The following is a 20,907-nucleotide window of genomic DNA, read 5'->3' as shown; positions in this document are numbered from 1 at the left end:
ATTTTAAACAACAAACAGAAAGGGAAAGCTCAGATGAAAACTCAAAGTCCAGCCGGGCCGGCCGTCTCTCTCACACGTAAGGGGTTTGGGAGGATGGAGAGTTTTCTCCTTAGTGCATCTGCGGCGTCCAGCATGGAAATGTCAACCTGGAAACCTGCTTTCTGAGTTTGGGAGCAGCTCACAGCTGATTGGAAGACAAGAGTCTGGGGTGTGGGAGCTTCCCCGCGCCACCCCCCCGCCATTGGTACACCCCCCTCCTGCTGGGGCTCTTGCTTTTGCATTTTGCCAACATCTGCTCAGGCTGCCGTTTCCTCCCCCGGTCTTGACAAACAACACCCTTGGTTACAAAGAGGAGCATCTGTAACCAATGGCAAAAGCACAAGCAAGCGTTTGACTACCATGGTAACCTGTGGGGGATTCTTATATTTTTTCCAGCCTCATAAAAAATTGACCCCCTGAGGTCTGGACTGCATTCAGTCTCCATAAGTTGGGTGTTTTGGCTTGTCTGCTCGCTTATTCCTTCTTAGAAACTTAGGTCAGGGGAGGTGGGATCCCAAAGAGGAAAAAGGGTCTGGAAGTCTTTGGAAGCCTCTGAAGAGCTCTCGCCCCAGGGCCGTCTGCCCCTTGCCGCCCAGTGGGAGTGCTGTAGGCTGTGAGCTGGAGCCTGGGGGGGCCTGGGACGCGACTTCACTCCTGCTTATGTGGCCTCCTGTCTAAGGAGTAGAAGTTGGTGCTTGAGGCAGGTAGGCCGTGAGGCACAGAATATCACCGTAGAAAGGATTCTAGAAATCCCCCGATCCCACTCTAGCTTTACAAGTGAAAGCAACCCTTTGCCTTGAAAGGAAGGGTAGAAGGGTGTCAGGACCTCACATGCCCATTCTTTAAAATATCATTCGCTGTTCTTTTTCTAATTTTAAAGGCCATATATTTAATTATATCCATTAGTCCCAGAAATCATATTCAGGAAAGTATTAAAAATGGAAATCGCTTATAATGGTGGCTCTGCCCCTGGCCACCTGCACCCACAGCAAGCATTGCTTATGAATCAGCACCATCTTCCCCCGGCCCCAGACAGGGCTTCAGAATCCTCCTTAACGTGTACAGGCAGCTGCTATAACTCCTAGAATTGGCACGGGCGCCAAAGCCTGTTGGCCACCTCTGGACAGGGATTGACACCTGTGCGGAAGTGGAGGGTGAGGTCCTCTTCTGTTCACTCCTGGGGAGGTGAGTGCCTGCGTATGCGCTGGGGGTCGGGTGGCACCTGCACAGATGGGTTTTGGACACACCCTGGGCGATATTTCTGCAGGTATCTGAGTAGGACCCAAATCTACCCAAAGGCTACAAATCTGAGCCCCACTTTGTGTCATCCTCCATACCTACTAGCCACTCTGCCACTGGGGTGATTTAGGAAGTTGAAGCCTTTGATAGTCGCTGAAGCCTTTATTAAAATGAAAACCCCCTTCGGAAGGGTCATACCTGAAGGTGTTCTCCACCGGAGCTTCAGTTCTCTAATAAGTTCCTGGCAGTGCTGCAGAGCTGGGGTCGTGAGGGACAGACGGGGGTGGGAGATGCACCACGGGGAAAGGCTGGGCCGGCAGGAGGCCCCGGGCCACCTGCTGCAGGGCCCTGAAGCATCCTTGCCCGGCACTCCCTCGGTTGACCACAAAGAGGCTCTCTAGAAGGGACCTGTGTGTCGTGTGTGCTGATCGGCTTCTGGTTATCCACAGGGGTGAGTGGAGTACTGACTTCATCTCCGTCAACGTTTAGCCAGCGGAGCCTGTTGCAGAGAGCATCTCTCTGAGGAAGATACGACGTAATCAGAGTTTCTATAGGAGGAGGACAGCCTTTCTGCATCTGCTCCAACTGGAAGGGCTACCATTGGAATGGTGCATTCTGTGCTCTTAGCACGTCCGTGGGGCGAGCTCCTTACCAAATGAGAGGCCAACAGGGGATCGGTGGCAGGGAAGACACGTATGGCATTTGCTAGGTGTGGTTTATAGTGTTCTGGGCCTCCTACCGGCTTTCACGTTTGATTATTCACTCTAGTTTTTTATCTTCGTGCATGAAAATGAGCAATAGTTGTGTATGTGCTTTGCAATTGGCCTTTCTAGTGTGGAGTCACCCTTAACAGGAAGGAAATCTAAACAACGCAGTAGCTCCAAAACTGCTGGCTAAACGTGGTCAGGGTGCTGTCTCACCCGGCTGGTGTGAGGTGTCGGAGGGTGCGCTGAGCTGAGAGCACCCTGCTCTCCCTGGGCTCCCAACGTTACAAGTGCAGCTGCCTGTGCGCCGTGGGCCCTTCTCCTGCCTGGAAGACCCGCTCCTCTGTTATGAGACGCTTAGGTGATAGAGGTCACTCACCTCGGCTGGGGAGGGCTGCCCCACAATGGGACCTTTTACTGCCTTCCATCCCCCCCGGTCCGCGTCCTTGTGCTCGGTGCCCAGGGAGCTGGCGCACCGGCTGGACTGGCACTTGGGGCGCTGTGGTGGGTGGCACGCTTCTGTGACGGGGCAGTGTCGTGGGGTCAGGAGGCAACCAGGGCTTACGCTTGGGCTCTGACCTTCAACGGTTGGCCCGAGGTCTGTGTCTCTTCTTCCTCATCCGTAAAACTTCCTTAGAAATGTGGTGCTAACACGCACGAGTCTCGAGTGCAGCTCTGGGCACATCACCAGCCCTAAATGAAGGTTAGTGTCCCCTCCCCATACCGGACACCTCGAACTTAGGTACGTTGTGCAATTAAAGGATGTACCTCAGAGGCTCCCCTCCTGAAGGAGCAATCTGACTGTTGTCCAGCTTGAACAGACCCGTTGGGCATGAGACGACTGGCTCCGGGTTTCTGTTCTCAAGTTCTCTGAAGTCGGGCCTCGGTGGCGGTCACCTTTGGCCTTCTGTTCCTCAAAGTCTAAGTATTTCTTAAACATCCCTGAATCCTTTAGAATTCAGGCGTCAGCTGGTTGTCTTTCCAGTGGCCAGGGGCTGAGCCCGTGGCAGCAGGTGGGCCTTCCAGGCAGAGTGGCCCACGATGTGGCGATTGTGTTTCTAGAGCAGGTCTCATCCGGGTAATTTGTCCTACCGATAATTTTCGTACAAACTTCATCCTAGAACAGCATGATTTAAAGCTGAGGAAAAAAATAACATTGCCACGAGATGGGCGACAAGAATAGCATTTGTGTTGCAAAACAAACTGCGGTTTAAAACAGCAGACACTTGTCCGAGCTCGTGCTGCTGTGGGCCGCCGGGCACTGGTGCCCGGAGGTGGGTTTGCTCAGCTGATGGTGGAGCTCCCGGTGAAGGGAGAGGGCTCAGGCCCAGGTCGGGGTCCGCGGGCGCCCAGCCCCACCCAGACCCAGAAGGGGAAAGGAGGTCCTGGTGATGCAGGCTTCGCCGAGGGCCGCCCCCTGGGCCACAGCTGGCAGTCCCGCCAGCACGGGCCGTCGAGGGGCGGCTCTGGGCACACGCGCACACACCCTTAGCCTCTCTGCCTCGCCGCGGCAGAGGCCGCCTTGTTCTTACACGTAGAAACATCAGCGTCATATAGGTCTTTGTGAAGTAAAATAAACGTGATTTATTCCTATTTACTGATAAATAAATAAGTATCTCCCTGGGCAGCGTTTTGTGGAGTTGGGCTCCGGAGTGTGGCCTGAGAGGGGAAAGGCTACCAGCAGGCCAGAGGCCGGAGTCACCCCACCTCACTCACTGTGGCCGTGAGCTTCTCTGGTCCTTGTTTCCTCTTGGGAAAGAGAGGCGGACGTGCCATCTGTCCTGGAGGCCACGGGGTGACCAGCGGGACGGGGTCAGCCTCTGCCCACAGCGTCTCCGGGGTCGCCCTCCCGCGTCTGCACCTGCAGCGTCCTGCCCGTCCCCGCCCGGCCTCCACGCCGAGAGGGGGGAGCCCAGGCCCGTGCTGCTTGTCCCTCACTTGCCCAGGCTTTTTCTCCCTCCCCACCCCACCCGCTGGGGCCTGGTTCTCCATCCCAGCACCCCTTTCCTATCTCTTGCGTCTCTCGTCCTGCGTTCTGTCTCCCGCCAGGGTGTGGGCGGGTGTGCAGGGAATTAGAGGGAGCTCATCAGCCTCCGGGGACCAAGCGGCTCCTGTGCCTTCATTTGTCCTGAGACAGGGCCGGCAGCGGCTGTCTGTCTGTGGGGCGCCGCGGGGCTCTGGGAGAGTAGAAACTACACCCCTGTGCTCTTGCTGCTTCCCCCTGACCCCGGCTCCTCTGCAGCACCCCCTTGTCCCCAGCACACACAGACGCTCAGAGTAAATCCAGAGGGGCTGATGGTGGAAAAGAAGGAGGACGGTGTGCGGGTCTGCAGACCTGGGCTGTGTGGCATCAAGTGACTGACGAGTCTGTAAAAGGGGGTAATGGATCGCAGCAGTGAGTCTAAGCCAGGGGAGAGAGAGAGAGAGAGAGAGAGAGAGAGAGAGAGAGAGAGAGAGAGTGTGTGTGTGTGTCTGTGTGTGTGTGTGTGTCTGTGTGTGTGTCTGTCTGTGTGTGTGTGTGTGTGTGTGTGTCTGTGTCTGTGTCTGTGTCTCTGTGTGTGTGTGTGTGTGTGTGTGTGTGTGTGTGTTGGGGCGTTGCCCGAGAGAATCAGGGTGGGGGGCTATCCCCCATGTCCTGCAGGTCCTCCTGCAGAGGGAGTCCAGTGCCGCCCACCTCCCCATCACTGCGTGCACGGACCAGGCGGAGCCTGCTGCCCTCCGGGGAGGGGAGCCTGGGAGCCAGCAGTGCCTGGATTGTAGGGGCCAGCAGAGCACGGACCAGCTGTCCCCACCCACCCCCGCCCACCAGTGATCTAACGGCCGTCATGTCCACATACATCCTTGACCAACTGCTGCTCAGGCCGGGCTGCACCCTGGAGAGGAAGTCCAGGTTTGACCTTCCGAGGCCCGCTGGCTGGGGGCAGGTTGCCACATGACCTTTACTTTCTCATTTGGGTTGGCAAGGGCCAGACCGTTTCCCTGGCGGCCTCGCAGGGCCTCTGGCTTCTCCAGACTCATCCTCTCTGGCCTGTGGCTGAGGTGCTCCAGGGGTCGGGACCAGCCGATGCCACTTGCTTCTGGTTTGTTTGCTTCTTCCGGCTCCCAGTATTTTTTCAGTGCCGAGACAGGATTCCCAAAACGGCACATTTTCTGTGCGCGGCCCAGCGTGTGTGTCTCTGTAGCCCTGTGTTTAATCTCATGTGTAGGTAAGCACAAAGGCCCACATCTAGGGTCCCGAGGAATGTGAGGCCCGGGTCCCTCACCTCTTCGGATACATACACACACATGCGTGCGCGCACACACAGGTGCCTGGAAAGGGTCCCCGGCTCCAGGACCTGCCCCTTTGTCTTCTCCCTCCCTCATCGGGCTTCATAACCCTAACCCTCGATGCTTTTGACCTTCTCTGCTTACTGCCCTCACATCCTAAAGAGCCGTTTCCCTTTTCATTCCCTCGTTTCCTCATTCATTCATCACTCACCCAACAAGGTACCTGCTGAGCACCTCCCGTGGGCCAGACAGCATTCTAGGTGGTGAAGATGCAATGGAACAGAACAGACAAAGACCCCCCGCCCGTGGACCCTACACGCACCCCTTCTGTTACCCTCTCTCCCAGACTCACCGTGACAAAATCACCCTGACTTCCCCGACAGTATCCTAACAATATCCACGACTTCCTGTTGGTACATCAGCAGCCAGATCCCTGGCTGCGCTCCCCCTGGCCCCGCCGGCTTTCAGGGAGGGGCCGTTTTACCTCAGCAGCGCACAGTTCTTTCTCAGGATCTACTCAGCCACGAGAAGACCTCCGAAGCCCACGTGTGCGTCGGTGGTCGGCTTCCAGCTTTCCCTCCTTTCTCCGGGTCAGCCTCTGCCTCACAGCCATCCTTGCGGTCAGAGCTTCATCACGTACGTGGAGGGTCGCAGCAGCCGCAAAGCCAGAGGGACCCACCGTGTGGGGCGTCTGTGCCCCCGTGCGTCGGGGCGGGCTCTCCGGCGCGTCTTTCCCCAGGTCAGGTGACCTCGCACGAGTTGTCGCCGTGGGCCTGAGCCTCCACAGCTGCGAAGTGGGCGTCCCAGGGCCTCCTTGGTTGACTGCTGCAAGAGGAAAACGCTGCCAGTTACACGCTCGCTGTGGTGATCGATGCCAAGGAGGCCCTCCACCAGCGCTTCGGGGTTTTCTGTCCTGTCGGGGGCACACTTCCTGAAGCCTAGGATGGTGACATCCTTTTCACCGCTCCTCCCCCAGTGCCTGACGGCATGGTCCGCTTCTGTCACCTCTCACGGAGGAGGGATGAGGGTGGTCCAGGGTGGTCTGGGGGCTGCGGGTGAGGCTGCCACGCTACCTGGAACTGGCCAGGGCTGGCAGCAAGTTGGGGACCTCAGTGGTCTCAGCTGAGGCCTCGTGAACGGGAGGAGGTAGGTCTGGGGAAGGAGCCCGAGGAAGAAACGGCGTCCCGGGTGGATGGAAATCGGGCACGGGCCGGATGTGATTGGGGCCGAAGAGCCGCAGTGGGCGTGGCTTCAGGGAAGACCTGGGAAGCGACGGGGGCATTAACCGGGCATCGGGCTGGCCCATCCTCCCCGGCCACTCTGCACCAACTGGGGCTGGGCGGGGCGGGCCTTGGACTGCTCGTCACCGCCGCGTCCCTCCCCCATCACGGGCCACCCAAGTGGGAAAAACACTTCTGTCCTTTCTGTACCCAAGCAGAGCTCTCAAAATACAGCCTCATGTGAAAAATAGACACGGGGTCTAAATGGGACACAAAGTGTGGTCGCCGAGGCTGCTGTTTTGTCACAGCCATCTGGTGAGCGAGCTCCTGGAAGAGGGACAGGAGCCGGGCATGCGGGGTTCACGGATGCCGTCCGCAGGGGATGAGGCGCTATTACTGGGCGTCGGGCGTGTGCGACGCACCTTAGGCTCCTGACCTACGTCGTCCCACTTCATCCTCACCCAAGCCCTGAATTTCATACTGTAGTTACCTCCCCGTTACCGACACGGAGACTGCAGATCACAGTGCCGTGCCGTAGACTGAACGTTTGTGCCTCCCAGATTCATATGCTGAAACCTAAGGCCCAGTGTGACGGTGTTGGGAGGGGCTCAGGTCATGAGGGTGGGGCCCTCGTGATGGGATATGTGCTTTATAAAAGAGACCCAGAGAGCTCCCTGGGCCCCTCCCCATGTGGAAACACAGAGAGGAAACAGCCCTCTGTGAACCAGAAGGCGGCCCTCACCTCGCCGGACACCGAATCTGCCTGCACTTGACCTGACCCTGCACTTCTGGCCTCCAGAGCCGTGAGAAGTACATTTCTGTGGTTTGAGCCCCCTGCCTGTGGCATTCTGTTGTAGCAGCCCAAGCAGACCAAGACAGAGAGGTTAAGGAATGGGCCCAAGGTCCCACGCCTGGCGAGTCACGGGGAGCTGGGCCCAGTCCAGGCTGTCCTCCGCTTGTCTGGACAGCAACTACTTCAGAATGACGATATGAGACTTTTATATGGTTATTGACATTCCTCAAAATAACTTACATCATCGTCTTGTTTTCGTTAGTCTTGGAAGGGAGATGATGCGAGTTACCAATGAGAAGCTGAGACCCAGAGAAACAGCAGCTTCCCGGAGTTTCAGGTAGACGGGAACCTGGAGCAGGGCAGCTCCGGACCCAGCCCCAGCTGTGTGCAGCTCCTCCTCACCCTTAACGCACCCCCCTCCTCAGCACTGAGGAAGAGGGAAAGCTGTGTCTTGGTGCCCAAGTATCTTAGTGGGATGAGCCTGGTCCAGGGCAGGCGGCGGGTTGGGAATGAGCCTGGGGGGAGGGTGGGTGCGGGGGAACCTGGTCCAGGCTTGCTTTCTCGGTAGCGTGGACTGGTGAAGGCCACAGCACGCTGGGCGTGGCAGGACTCACACACTCACAAATTGTCACCGAATAGCCTTGCTGCCTCCTGGCCTTTGGGCTACTGCCAGCAAAGGCATCACAGTTACAGTGACACCTGTCGTTCGTCTGACCTCTGAGTCTGCTCTGTGGCGCCATCCCCTTGCTACTCACGCTGAGAGCCAGATCTGGTCGGAGGAGCAGGAGTTCCTTGTTCCGTCTGTACAAACGTGTCTGACCTGATCTCTTTTCACGAACGGAGTCCAAAGAATAGTTTGTGCGCGTGAGCTCGACTGTAGAAACACCGCTGCTCCAGACAGAGAGGACGTGGTTGGGGTGGGAGGTTCCCCGGGCCCAGGGGAGCGGGCACTGCCGTCCTTTCTCTCCCGGGGCTCTCTGAGCTCAGCGCACGTGGAGGTGGTCACGGCCACCTCTGCCCGGCAGCGCGCTCCCAGGAGACCCTTCGGAGCAGGTTGACTGCAGGTGGAGGAACTCGAGTTGGCCGTCACACAGAAATCTTACGTTTTGTGCGAGATAGGCTTTCTTACTAAGTGTGTGTACGTGCCTCATACAGTGAGTGCTTCCGAAGGCGACATGTCGGGCTCGGGTGCGTGTCGCCCCTTCTCTGTGTACCAGCGCTTTGCCACGTGGTGTCTAGTCAAGGTTCTGGATTTAGTGTCTCCATTAGCCCACAGATGAGCCTCTCTCTGTAGGGACTGCACGCTGCTCTTCTATGGTCTGTTCGCCATGAACAGCATCAGCTCAGGTGCCCGGTTCCAAAACTGTTTTCTTTGTGTTGCCAACCACTGTGCTGCATTAGGTCGAGGAAGACCACACGCACACACACGCACACTCGTGCACAGTTTACTGTTACGTGTCCCTAACAAGGAAGCCCCACAGCTGATACGTTACGTGACTGATGCTGTTCTTGGGGTTTTCCGGCCAGGTTTCTGCAGGTTTTCTTACGGCTGTGGGGGATGGTTAGCGCTTGATGTTCCTCTGTTGGAAGACACCATTTAGGGGACTGTAGCACTGATCTGAGCTCATTTCCGTATGTTGGTAAGCGTTGCAGATCAGGCCTGAACAGAAGGGGAGCCTCGGTGCTGCCTACAGATGCCCAGTGACATAGGGCAGGGTAGCCCCCCGCCCCTAGCCACACATCCAGGGATGTCGGGGGCACAGCCGGGACTCCTACCCCTGCCTGGAGACCCCTTGATCCAGCTGTGAATTGCATTTGTTACCTGTCACTTAGCTGTGAGCAAAAGTTACGCAAGGGAAGAGGCTTTAGAGCTCTCACGTGGCCGCCTGGCTGCATTCTGCAGTGGAGACTTAGACCTCAAGCGTTTGTCAGATAGCTGGCTTGTCCTGCATATCAGCCACTGGGGGAAGGATAGAAGGATGCGAGAGACAGGACGGTTACGTCCACCGAAGATGAAGACCAGCTTCAGCTGGCAATGAGAACAACGGGTCCGCCTGTCTTCTGCGTTACCTATTTATGGACTGTTGTGCCTTAAGATTTTTCAGTGTCTCCGGTGAGAGGAATACCTTTGTGATGATGCAGGATGTTCCAGTTATATTTTCTAAATTAATTAATTAATTAATTAATTTTTTTTTTGGCTACTTTGGGTCTTCGATGCTGCACGCGGGCTTTCTCCAGTTGCGGCAGGCGGGGGCTACTCTTCGTTGCGGTGCGTGGGCTTCTCATTGCGGTGGCTTCTCTTGTTGCGGAGCACGGGGTCTAGGCGCGCGGGCTTCAGCAGTTGTGGCACGCGGGCTCAGTAGTTGTGGCTCGCGGGCTCTAGAACGCAGGCTCAGGAGTTGTGGCACGTGGGCTTAGTTGCTCCGCGGCATGTGGGATCTTCCCGGGCCAGGGCTCGAACCCGTGTCCCCTGCATTGGCAGGCGGATTCTTAACCCCTGCGCCACCAGGGAAGTCCTCCCGTTATATTTTTATACCGTTTGATTTGGCCTGGAGATAAGTTATTTTGTTATTTTTAAACCGTTAATTCAAAATATTGTGTTCTTCATATATGTCGCAAAACTGCTGACTGTTTGTACCCCAAAGTGCCAGTGTATGCAAAATGCCAATCTCATCTCAAGATGAAAGCTTCAGTCTCTAAAAGGTTACGCTTTCGAAAGCACACAAAGCCAGCTTTTTCTTCCAGACAGGGCAAAGGTGGGGGTCAGCACCACATGCGGGGTGCCCGGCTGCCTCGGGTCTGGGTGGTGCAGTGGGTGGAGGGAAGGGACCAGCCGGAGCAGCTCCTTTGGGACCGGGACCCACGCCCCAGTGGGCCTCAGGGCGGACTGGCCAGGACCGGCCATTGTCTGATTTCCACTCACTCTAGGGTGGTTATTACTGCAATCTGCTTGATAAGGAAACTGAAGCACAGAGAGGTTATGTGGCCTGCCTCAGGTCACACAGCCAGCAGCTGCGGACAGGGAAGGGGGAAAAGGCATCAGAAGACGCAGAAGGGCCAGGGGGGGTTCTGCAGTGGTTTTCTTCAACTCAGGAAGGGAGGGAGGGAGGAAATTAAACCCAAGATCCCAAGCCAGCTCACCGAAGCTGGGCACCTGGTAGGTGTCTGTGACGCACCCTTCCCACATCCTGTCTGTGACCAAGTATCTCCCACCCAGGGCTCACCTGGCCACCCCAGCTTGGTGTCCTCAGGGAGGTGCAGCCAAGGGTGTGCCAGCTCTGCCCCGCCCTGCCCGCCCACTCAGGCCTCCCATTACACACAGAAGCTGCTGGCTGACCTGATCTCTCCACCAGCCATTAGCATGGGGGGCTGCTGTCTAGACACCAGACCCTGCCTACGGGGCTCAGCACCGATGTTCCTCCTCCTTGGTGGGCGTGGCTCCTTCCTCCTTGCCACTCACTGTCCATCCACCGTCAGCGGGAATGTGTTGAACATACCGTGTACTGGGCTCCGAGGCTGCAGGGTGATCCGACGGCCTCGACCGCTGAGGGTGGCGCAGCAGAGGCAGGCCACAGCAAGTGTAAGTCCCCAAGAAAACCACCGCAGGCTGATGAACACGCGGAGGGAGACCCAGTGGGGACCGAGACAGAAGCCCGGCACTGGTCAGCTTGCAGTTGCGTGGGCAGGAAAGCCTACAGGTGAGGATGCTCAGTGACTCTAGCGGCCAGGAGGGCTTCGTCCCCGCAGACGGGCCGGCGCGGACGCAGGCCCTGTGCTGGGAAGGGGTGCGGGGGCCCAGGCCTGACACCAGCTCCACCGAAGAGCCGAGCACCTGCCTGGCATGCAGCGTGGCCCAGGACGAGTCTGGGGGCGGGGCATGCAGGGCCCCGAACCCTGAGCGCTTGGGGAGGAATGTGGCTCTGCGTTAAGTGCAGTGGGCCCTCATGGGGGCGTTTTCTTTACGCAGGGGGGTACTGTGATCCGGTTTGTGTCTTTAAAATAATTTCCCTGTTGCTGTCAGTTATTTGGGGAGGGGGGATGCCCTTGCGGGAGGCTGCTTTAATCGTCCAGGCCAGAGGCGGCGGCCGCGTGGGAGGGAGGGCTGCACGCGCTGGTTGGTGGGCACGGTGTGGCGGTGAGGGTGGCAGGACGTGCCGCAGGGGTGGGCGTGGGCTGCAGGAGGTGCGGGACCCACGGTGGTCCAGGTGTCTGGCCCAGGTAACCGGGGGGCCGCTGGGGAGGAGCGGAGGGCGGGGGCGCAGTGGGGGACCTGGGGTTTCGGTCCAGACACCGTTAGCTTAAGGTGTCAGCCTGTGTGCCAGTCCTGGTACCAGTGGAAGTGATCGGTGATGTGGCCGCTTTTGGATGGAGGCTCCCGGGCTCAGGCCGTCCCCACTGCCCCCTCACCTGTAGTCCGTCCGTACCCGTGCCCAGCACACCTGCAGGGGGACCAGGGGAGGAGCCAGAGAAGCACAGGGACGGGCCGTGGCCACCCCTCCCGCTCCGTTGGGTCCCCGCCGGGTCTCAGTGACTTCAGGAGCAGCCCAGACCTGCCCCACTCTGCGGGCAGCGAGGACCCCCTGAAGTGTGGTCCGTCGTGCTCACGGTGCTTCACTGGCCCGGCCCCGGTGCCAGCCCAGGTCCCGTGCCCCTCGACGCCTCGAGCCGCTTACCCTCCTCCCGGGGCCTTTGCACGAGACGTCCTCTCTGCCCGAAATACCCTGCAACGTCCGCACCCCCGCCCCACGGGGCTGATGGCTTTCCACCCGTAAAGCCCAGCTCGCGTGGCCCCTTCAGGGAGCCTCCCGGACCCAGGAGCCCCTCGTGGGCACAGCCTTCCCCAGCCTGACGTCACCGGGTCGCTCTCCGTGGCCTGCTCCCCTCAGCCCATCGAGAAGCCCTGGGGAGGGAGTACGGGTCGTACTCCTTTCTGTTCCCAGGGTCACCACGACGTTTTTCACTGAACGGTGGTTCCCTGCCACCCTCGAGTGACCGTCCCCTTTCCAAACAGAACATCTGCTTTTGTAGCCGCTGCTGAGAAGGGGGTTAGGGTTTCCTCGCATGCGGTGGGCTGGGGCGTCTCTGGGGGATGGAGCTTCACTGAGCGGCTGTCGGGGCCCCCCGGTCTGCAGGCCTGCTGCCACATCCTGGGTTTGGTCCCCCGGAGGCCGAGGGAACCAGGAGGGTGGTGGTGATGGGGCCTTGAGGGAGCCGCGTGGTGACACGATGGGGTGGGTGGGCGTGAGGGGGGAGGGGAGGGAGACGGCTGTGTGAGTTTATTAGCTGGACGCCAGGAGAAGCCTGGGCAGGCGTCCCCTCTCCTCCCCCAGGGCCGCCCCCAGCCCTGTTCCACGCTGCCTTTATGTTTTTGGCAGCATGGGGTCTCCTCTCCCTCCAGAGTTGCTCCTGGCTGTGCTCTGTGACCCTCCTTTGCCCACCTCGGAGGCGGAGGGAGGCTGTGTGGTCATGAGGACGGCGCACCTGGCTTGAGCTGTGTGCTCGCCCTTGCAGACAGCCAGGGCCCTTGTGGTCGGATGGGACACCCGGTAGTTCACAGCCACAGCAGGGTGACGGGACCTAGGCCCGGTGGGACGAAGGTCGCCCCGCTCTAAGGCACTTAGAGGTGGGCGACCTTGGGCTCTGTCCTCGCGCGTCTGAGCTCCTGTTTCCTCACCTGCAGGACGGGACGTTGTTTCCCAGGTCGTGAGGGTCACATGGGTTAATACCCAGAAAAGCTCTTGACACATGAATCAGAAGGGAGGGAGTCTATCTCGGCTGGGGATCTGCCCACCTCCGGGGCCTGATTATTAAACAGATGAGGGGGTATCAGCTACTTCCCGGTTTCTTCATTCAGCGGTTGGCCAGGCCCGAGTTTGCTGTGTGAATTCACTTTGAAATGGTCTGAGAGGCAAAATGACTTTAAACATAACTTTTGGAAGAGAAAATTTCATTCTGCTTGCTCAGCATGATGTAGCCATTAAAATGCTGGTTTTCCTCCTTTTTGAAAGCTACCGCTGAATAATTTATGGCTTCACCTACTGCAAGGTTTGCGGAAATAAAATGATTTCGGTCAGGGCGGCCGTGGAGCCGGCTTCCCGGCCTCATTGTCAGGTCAGCCGGGGCCCTTCCAAGGAACGACTGGTGAGAGAATATGGTGGCCACTTTCCTCTCTGGGCCTTGGTTTCTTCTTCTGTAAGATGAGGGCAGTCAGAGCATTCTAAAGCCCTCAGCCTGCCGTCAATGGATCTCTCTGGATGATGTCTCAGGAAAGGTTACCCAGTTGTAGGTACCTCTGTAGGGCCAGGCACTGTGCTTGGGGCATCCCCTGCGTCCCCCGTTCATCCTGCCCCACACGACAGCCTGGCAAAGCAGCTGTTACTGTGCCCATTTTATGAACGGGAGAGATGAAGAAATCTATCGAAGGCCGCGCAGTTAGCGAGCAGGAAATTTAGGGTTGCACGTCCCGGATCTGTCCATCTGCGTTTAAGACCTGGGATGCTTCGTGTACACTGTCAGTCTTAATTTTGCTGTAGAAAAGTTGTTTTTCAGAGACTGCCTAAATCAGTCGTAGAGGAAAGTTGGGGGTGGGCTGGGGGTGAGTTTAAGGTTCCAACGAACGTGCACAGCTCTTACTAGGAGTCACTAGAAGGATGCAGTAGAAGCAAAGCTTGTCCCCTTCAAGTCTCTACGTACTGTTAGCCTGGCTTACATGGAGTTGCAGGCCATGTCTCTTTAAGGATGTGTGTGTGTGTGTGTATGTGTGTGTGTGTGTGTTTCAAAAGGCTGTCCTTGCATTTGTAAAAAACTGTGAGGTTTTCATTGCATTGGTGAAATTATCTAAACAAGCCCCTTCAGATTTATTTACTAATAAATTTAGAGTCACCACCTAGACAGTACCTAATAGACTGCCGTCTCACTTGAACGGACTCTTTCGGGCCCCGAGTGGTGAAAGCATTCTTATTTCCAAAGTCACCTTAACTTACAAGGAGACGAGAGCCGGAGCGCCACGCCGAGCTCCTCCGTTCAGAATTCGGTGTGTCTCTGGTGGGTGCCCTCCACCCTTCTCCCCGTGTGCCTTTCTCTTCCGACGGTGTTGCGGGATCTGCCAGATCTGTGAGGCGGGGCCGTGTGCAGGGTGCAGTGGGGAAGCGGGGCACGGGCAACGCGGGGCGGCGTGTCCTGTCGGGGGAGGGCTGGAGGGCAGGACGCTTGGGGTACGTGTTCGGGCTCCTCCCGGGAGGGAGTCGGGAGGGAAGGTGGCACTCGGGCGGGGGCGGAGGCCTCGGGGGGACCCAGTGGCCATAGCAGTGGCGCTTGGCCTGCCTGTCCAGGTCCCATCCGGAAGATGCCACCCAGCGCCAGTGCCGTGGACTTCTTCCAGCTCTTCGTCCCTGACAACGTCCTCAAGAACATGGTGGTGCAGACCAACCTGTACGCCAAGAAGTTCCAGGAGCGGTTCGGGAGTGATGGGGCCTGGGTGGACGTGACGCTGCCGGAGATGAAGGTGTTCCTGGGCTACGTGATCTCCACCAGCACCTCCCACTGTGAGTCCGTCCTCAGCATCTGGAGCGGCGGCTTCTACAGCAACCGCAGCCTTGCCCTGGTCATGAGCCAGGCCCGCTTCGAGAAGATCCTCAAGTACTTCCACGTCGTGGCCTTCCGCTCCAGCCAGACCACACACGGCCTCTACAAGGTCCAGCCCTTCCTGGACTCCCTGCAGAATGGCTTCGACGCCGCCTTCAGGCCTTCCCAAACCCAGGTGAGCCGCCAGCCAGGGCCGGGCCTTCAGGGGTGGCAGTGGGTTGGGGAAACGGTGGGTGGTGACCTTGGCATCCTCTCCTCCTGCCTTGACCCCGAGGTCACCTCTGGGGTATCCCTGCTTGTCCCCCAGGCCACCAGCCCATCCATCCCCATCCGATCGAGGGAGCTGATGGAGGAACAGCTCCAAACCACATTCAGCGTTTTGCTCCGAGATGCAGTTTCCCTCCTCTTTTTCCCTCATTCTCCCTCTCCTTTAATTACACTTTCTTTGTAAACTATGGTTTGCTCAGGGTAATGTTAATTTTCTTGTATCCTCCGAGTACGTGCTCATCTGCTGGTGGTGAAAGGAGGCGAGAGGCCTTCTAGGGGATGAAGGGAACGAGCCTAGGGTTGCAGCCGTCCTCAGGCCGTCGGAGTGGCTCAGATGCTGGGGTCCCCTGGCCCGCGTGGAGAGCCGGGCGCCTTTGGACTGGAGGTGACAGAGCCCCAGCCCTGACTGTTACGGCCCCTCACCTTCCTCGCTTCCTAAATGGAGGCTGTGTGTGCTCTGAGCTCCCGAGCCCTGGCCTTCTGGTTGGCTGGGGCAATCGCATTTGGCTGTGGTGAGACAGTTTCAGAATCGTCCTCAAAGTTGCTTTGCTGGTCTGGAAACTGAGGAGGTGGCTCTTTCTAGAAATTTCTCTAAGGAAAACATCAGGAGGTTCTTGGCCCACGTGAGCCCAGTTCCCTTTGACCTGTTCCATACGGAGACAAAATCTTACTTCTCTTTCATTTGTACATTTAAAGACCCACCCACCCACCTACTTTTCCTTGTGCTTCTCCTTAAAGGCCTTCGTCACGAGCCTCAAGTTCTTTTCACTGTTCTCTTTGAGATCCTCTCCTAATTCCCTGACTCACCTTCTCCACACAGCTGGACAGCACAGGGTCTCTGTGGGGAACATAATGTCCTGTGTCAGGTCCGCGGTCCCTGCATGGTTCTCCCGTCTCTGCTCTGCTGTCCTGTGAATGTGCCGGCTCATGAGGGTCTCCAGGTGTCTGTGATGCGCCTTCTGACTCCTGGGAGGTGTTCCCTCCTCTCTGCCTTTGCAAGTTTCCCATCTCCAGGACCCCGTGTGACTCCAGGCTTCCCGAATCCCCTGAATATTTACAGGGCAACGAATGCCGTTTTGTCTTGTCACTCACCTTCCTTCTTACCAGGAGGTCGGGTCTTTGGGGACACACACCCTGCCTTATAACAGGCCCTGCAGGACCAAGTACAGGGCTGGGCGTGGTTTTTTTTTGTGTGTCTCTGAATATTTGCTTGGTTGAAAATGAGCCAGACCAGAGACACGTTGGCTGGGTTGCAAGGGGAAAAAACAATATCCTGGCCATCCTTGGCATCAAGCATTTGAAGAGTTGCTGGAGAGGGCTGTGAGCTCACTAAGACTAAGCATCTTCTCAGAGTCAACCAAGCAACTCCATGGATGATTGATATTTAACAGCCTAAAGATAAGGCTGCCCAGGGTCCTAACAGCCCCTAGACGAGCTGTACCTGTGATTACACCCATGTTTGTTGTGTGCCTGCCATGTGCTGGCCCCGGGCAGTCTTATCCTTCTGGAACTGCAGCATCAGACACCTGAGACCTGCGTCCCGGGCGATCGCCATGCCTGTGTGTGTGTCCCCAGGGTCCGTTTAGCCGGTGGGCACGCTGCAGCACCCACTAGCAAATTCTGAGCTGTGTGGGCTCACCCCTTCCCAGCCCCAGACACGGGTGCCGTGAGGGGGGCAGGTGTCTGGGGCGGCAGCTGTGCCCTCCTGCGTCGTACGGCTCAGATGGGTACGAGGGGAGACCCTGGGGAGACGGTCACTTTATTCTTGCTGCCCACATCTTTTCTTTGCGTCCAGTTGATGAGACTGAGAAAAGAGGGGCTGACGTGAGATTTAGTCTGGGGAATGGCTCTCGGCTCTCCGCTCACGTTGGGGTTTTCACCCCCACCTTTGCTTTTTCTTTTTTTTTTTTTTTTTTTTGCGGTACGCGGGCCTCTCACCGCTGTGGCCTCTCCCGTTGCGGAGCACAGGCTCCGGACGCGCAGGCTCAGCGGCCACGGCTCACGGGCCCAGCCGCTCCGCGGCACGTGGGATCTTCCCGGATCGGGGCACGAACCCGCGTCCCCTGCATCGGCAGGCGGACTCTCAACCACCGCGCCACCAGGGAGGCCCTGCTTTTTCTTTTTTAAATTTTACTTGGTATTTAATTTTTATTTTTACCTTTGTATTTGCAAACGTATGTGCTCTCGTTGCTACCATCTTCCATCCCGTGCTCTATATGTTCGTCAGGATCCCATTAGGAAGCAAATGCTCTGTTCCAGAAGGGCAGTTGCAGAGAATTGGAAGCAGGGACTGTGGACAGTCAGGGTTTAAGGGCATCACCGGGGTGGCGAACACCTGGGCTGGCAACAGCGGGAAGCCGCCGTGAGCCTGTGCGGAGGAGCGGGGTGGGGCGGCGACGGCTGCAGCCCGACGGCGCGGGCGGACAGGCTGGCAGGGCTCCCATCTCTCCTTCCTCCCTCCCTCGTGGCCACACAAGCCAGGCGCTGGGGGCAGGGCCCTGGGGCGTGCGGTTTATAAGAGGTTGGCCGCCAGGACGCAGCGCAGGGTAGGAAGGTGGAAAGGGGGTCTGGGGGGCAAACGGTACCTGGTAGAGTCCACCCACCAGCAGGAACACGAGGCAGAGGGGAAGTCAGAGTCCCTGGGATTGGCTTTCCAGGGGGCTGGTAATCACCTGGAATTTCCTCTTCCTCCCGGCTCTGGGCCCCATTGAGCCAGCTCTGCGTGAGGAGGGTCAGCCAAAGGAGGCGAGACCAGAAGGGGCAGCGTGGATTGGAGCATGCTCGGGCCTTCCTGTGGGCTGGCGGTCCCGCCAGCACGGGCCGTCGAGGGGCGGCTCTGGGCACACACGCGCACGCCCTTAGCCTCTCTGCCTCGCTGCCGCAGAGGCTGCCTCGTTCTTACACACAGAAACATCAAGGTCATATACGTCTTTGTTAAGTAAAATAGAGGAAACCCTCAAGGTCTCCTGGCTTTCCAGCTTCTCCTTCTCTGAAATCCCTGTTGGCTCTGGAATATTCCATTCAAGGAGAAGATGTGTTTTCAAGTTGCAGTCCTCCACCCCGAGGCCTCAGGGCTCCATGGACCCATCTTTACTCTGCTTGTTGAGACCAGTGGGAACGGTCCTCGTTCCAGCCCCCAGCAGACTCTGCTCCAGGCTCCGGGGAACGGCTCTGCATCGCCGCCACGCGCACGCCGCACCTTGGCACACGGCACACGGCACCCTCTGCCCTGCAGTCTCTGGAGCCTTTTTATTCCAGCAAATGTGACCCTTTGGGATGAGCTTACAGAGCCTCCAGACTCCACCAGTAACCCCAGCAGCGGGGTGCGCCCACGCACGAGTGTTTATACACAGCTACTAAATAGGGAGATGCTGCATCTCCTCAAGCCCGGGGGCAGATTAGTTAAAGGAGGGTTGGGGGAGGGACTGCGGAAGTTAATACATGGCTGCCGTGTCTCCCCTACATAACCACTGCCCCCCCAGCCTGAGCTCGTCATACCGGGAGGGACTCAGAACACACAGCTGGGTGACAGCAGTGCTGGCCGACGACAGCCTGGCAGAGGAGGGGGCAGTTTTTGGAGCTCTGGAGAGCGCCCTACCCCATGCTGCGCTCAGCTGTGACCCGTTCCACATGCCTGTAATGAGGGTAGAAAAGAGGAGAAGCCGTGGAAGACCAGGCGTTCCTGCTGGCTCTTTTGCTTTGGTGAAGCATGTGATTAAATAGAAACTTGAACGGGATTCTGTGATAAGTGCAGGTGGAGTAGAGGACGTTGGCTTTCTGGAGAGCAGAGAGAGGGCCGCATCTTCCTCACTTCCTGCTCCACCCGCCCGCCCCTCCATGTGTGGGACGTGGCCATCCTGCTACAGTGGTTCCACATGGGCTTTGAAGGTTTGGGGAGCTGCACGGAGCCGGGCACGAGGTCAGCCTCTCCTGCCTCCCCTTCGTGAGCTCAAGGCAGGGGAGGCCGGGCTTAATGCCCCCCGCTTCCAACAACAGAACACTGAAGGGGCTGGTATGCACACCTAAGACCCAACACTGCAGGGCAGTTATTTCTTAAGTGGAATTCGAGGTAACATTAATAGGAGAGTGGAAGGCCGCTGTCCATCTCACACTTGGTCAGTGTTATCCCCTGTTCTGTCCTCGTCAGGCCACATTCTGACATCACCTGGGAGCTCGCTGGGAATGCAGAAACTCAGGCCCTGCCCCAAGCTTTCCGAAACAGAACCCACATTTCATAAGATTCCCAGGTGACTAGTTTGTTCATTCAAGTTGAAAGGCCCTGATGGAGAGCAGGCGTGGGTACCCTTTTTTGTCAGTGGCCAGGTATTAGACTTTGGGGGCCGTGTGGTCTGTGTTGGGACCTTGTAGCCCAAAAGCAGCCCCTGAACAGCACATCAGTGAGGGGCATGGCGGGTTCTGGGAAAACTGGATTTACAGCGGGCAGTGGGCCAGCCCCTGATCTGGAGTTTTGTGAAGAGTTCTTGGAATCATAGTATTTCCAGCATTCTTCATTTCAGTGAACCACACACATACGTACCAATCCGTAAGGAAGCTTGAAATTGGATTGGAAGGGAAGTGTAGCAGGTTCCTAAAATTTACCCAGAAGTCCCCACAAAATCTTTAGCTTGAAGAAACAAAACTTGGGGCACCCCTGGAACCTGTTTTTATGCCATTTCTTTTTACCTTATTGTCTTGTCATTGAAAAAGTCCTGTCACCGTGCCATCGAGAAGTGGAAATAGGTGAAGTAAATTTAAAAATTGCCTGGGGAGTCCCACGTCAGAAAGGACGTGATGACCCAGAGGAGAGCCAGAGGCTGGGTCGTGGCAATGAGGGAACTGGGTCATTTCAGGAAGAGTTTTTACAAAGAGAATGTTTAGCATGGGAAAAAGAAGGTCATGGGCCAGCATGAGAGCTGTCCGGAAAATCTAAAGAACCTGAAGAATCGTGTGAAGTTGGGTCAGTAGGTTTAGGTTAGGTGTAGGTCACCTTTGCGTCAGTGAACGGTTGGAGTGTCCATCGATGGAAAAGTCTTCCTTGAAAGGAAGTTGGTGCCTCCACCGGACATGTCCAGCTGGAAGTCAGGACCCCTGCTGGAGGTCCCTCTCCTAAGTGAGAGTTTGGACTGAGAACCTTAGGCCAATAATAATAACTGTCATGATGATTTCCATTTACTAAATACCTGCTAAGTGCCAGTTTCTCATTTAATCCTCCCCCAAACACTGGTATAGACAAATAAGGAGACTCAAGGGGACTCAGGATCAGAGAGGTAAAGTAACTTAGCCAAGGTCACACAGCTGGTCAAAGGCAGAGACTAGATTTGAGCCCAGACCTGAGGACCCCCCCTGAGCTCACGCTGCCTTCCATGAGAATCTCTGCATTTTCTTTCCCGGCAGGTGCTACATGAACCCCTGATTGATGAGGACCCTGTGTTCATCGCCACGTGCACGGAGCGGGAGCTGCGGAAGAGGAAAAAGCGGAAATTCAGCCTCTGGGTCCGGCAGTGCTCTTCCACCGGCTTCATCATCCAGGTGAGCCCTGGGCCGGCCCTGGAGGCCGAGGGAGGATTTGGTAACTGGTGAACTTGCCCACTTACCCTTTTCACTGCGCCTCACTAGATGCTGCAGCTTAGGCTGGGCTGCGCTGCTCTCTTCCTCGCGGGGGCACGGGGCTAGCTGGCGCTGTCCGCTGCACGTTCTTCCTGCCCTCTCCGGCCCCTGGGGTTAAACAACAGCCGTAAACACCGATCAGGGCTCAGGCCCTTACAGTGTCAGCCAGAGGCTTCACCAGAACGGT

At 57.3% G+C, this 20,907-nt stretch overlaps 1 protein-coding gene across 2 annotated transcripts in view; it reads left to right on the top strand.

Moving 5' to 3' along the window:
- PGBD5 (piggyBac transposable element derived 5) overlaps positions 1 to 20,907 on the top strand; it is an 81,250-nt gene that overhangs the window by 38,414 nt on the left and 21,929 nt on the right. For both annotated transcript variants that reach the window (XM_024117078.3, XM_024117077.2), the window contains exons 2-3: positions 14,594 to 15,021; positions 20,508 to 20,642. In XM_024117078.3, the coding sequence (XP_023972846.1) occupies positions 14,594 to 15,021; positions 20,508 to 20,642 (563 nt within the window). The remainder of the gene's footprint in view (positions 1 to 14,593; positions 15,022 to 20,507; positions 20,643 to 20,907) is intronic.

The sequence above is a fragment of the Physeter macrocephalus genome, chromosome 20 (assembly GCF_002837175.3).
Source record: "Physeter macrocephalus isolate SW-GA chromosome 20, ASM283717v5, whole genome shotgun sequence".
Lineage (NCBI taxonomy): Eukaryota > Metazoa > Chordata > Mammalia > Artiodactyla > Physeteridae > Physeter > Physeter macrocephalus.
The sequence above is the reverse complement of the archived record's forward strand: the minus strand, read 5'-3'. Positions and strand labels throughout refer to the sequence as shown.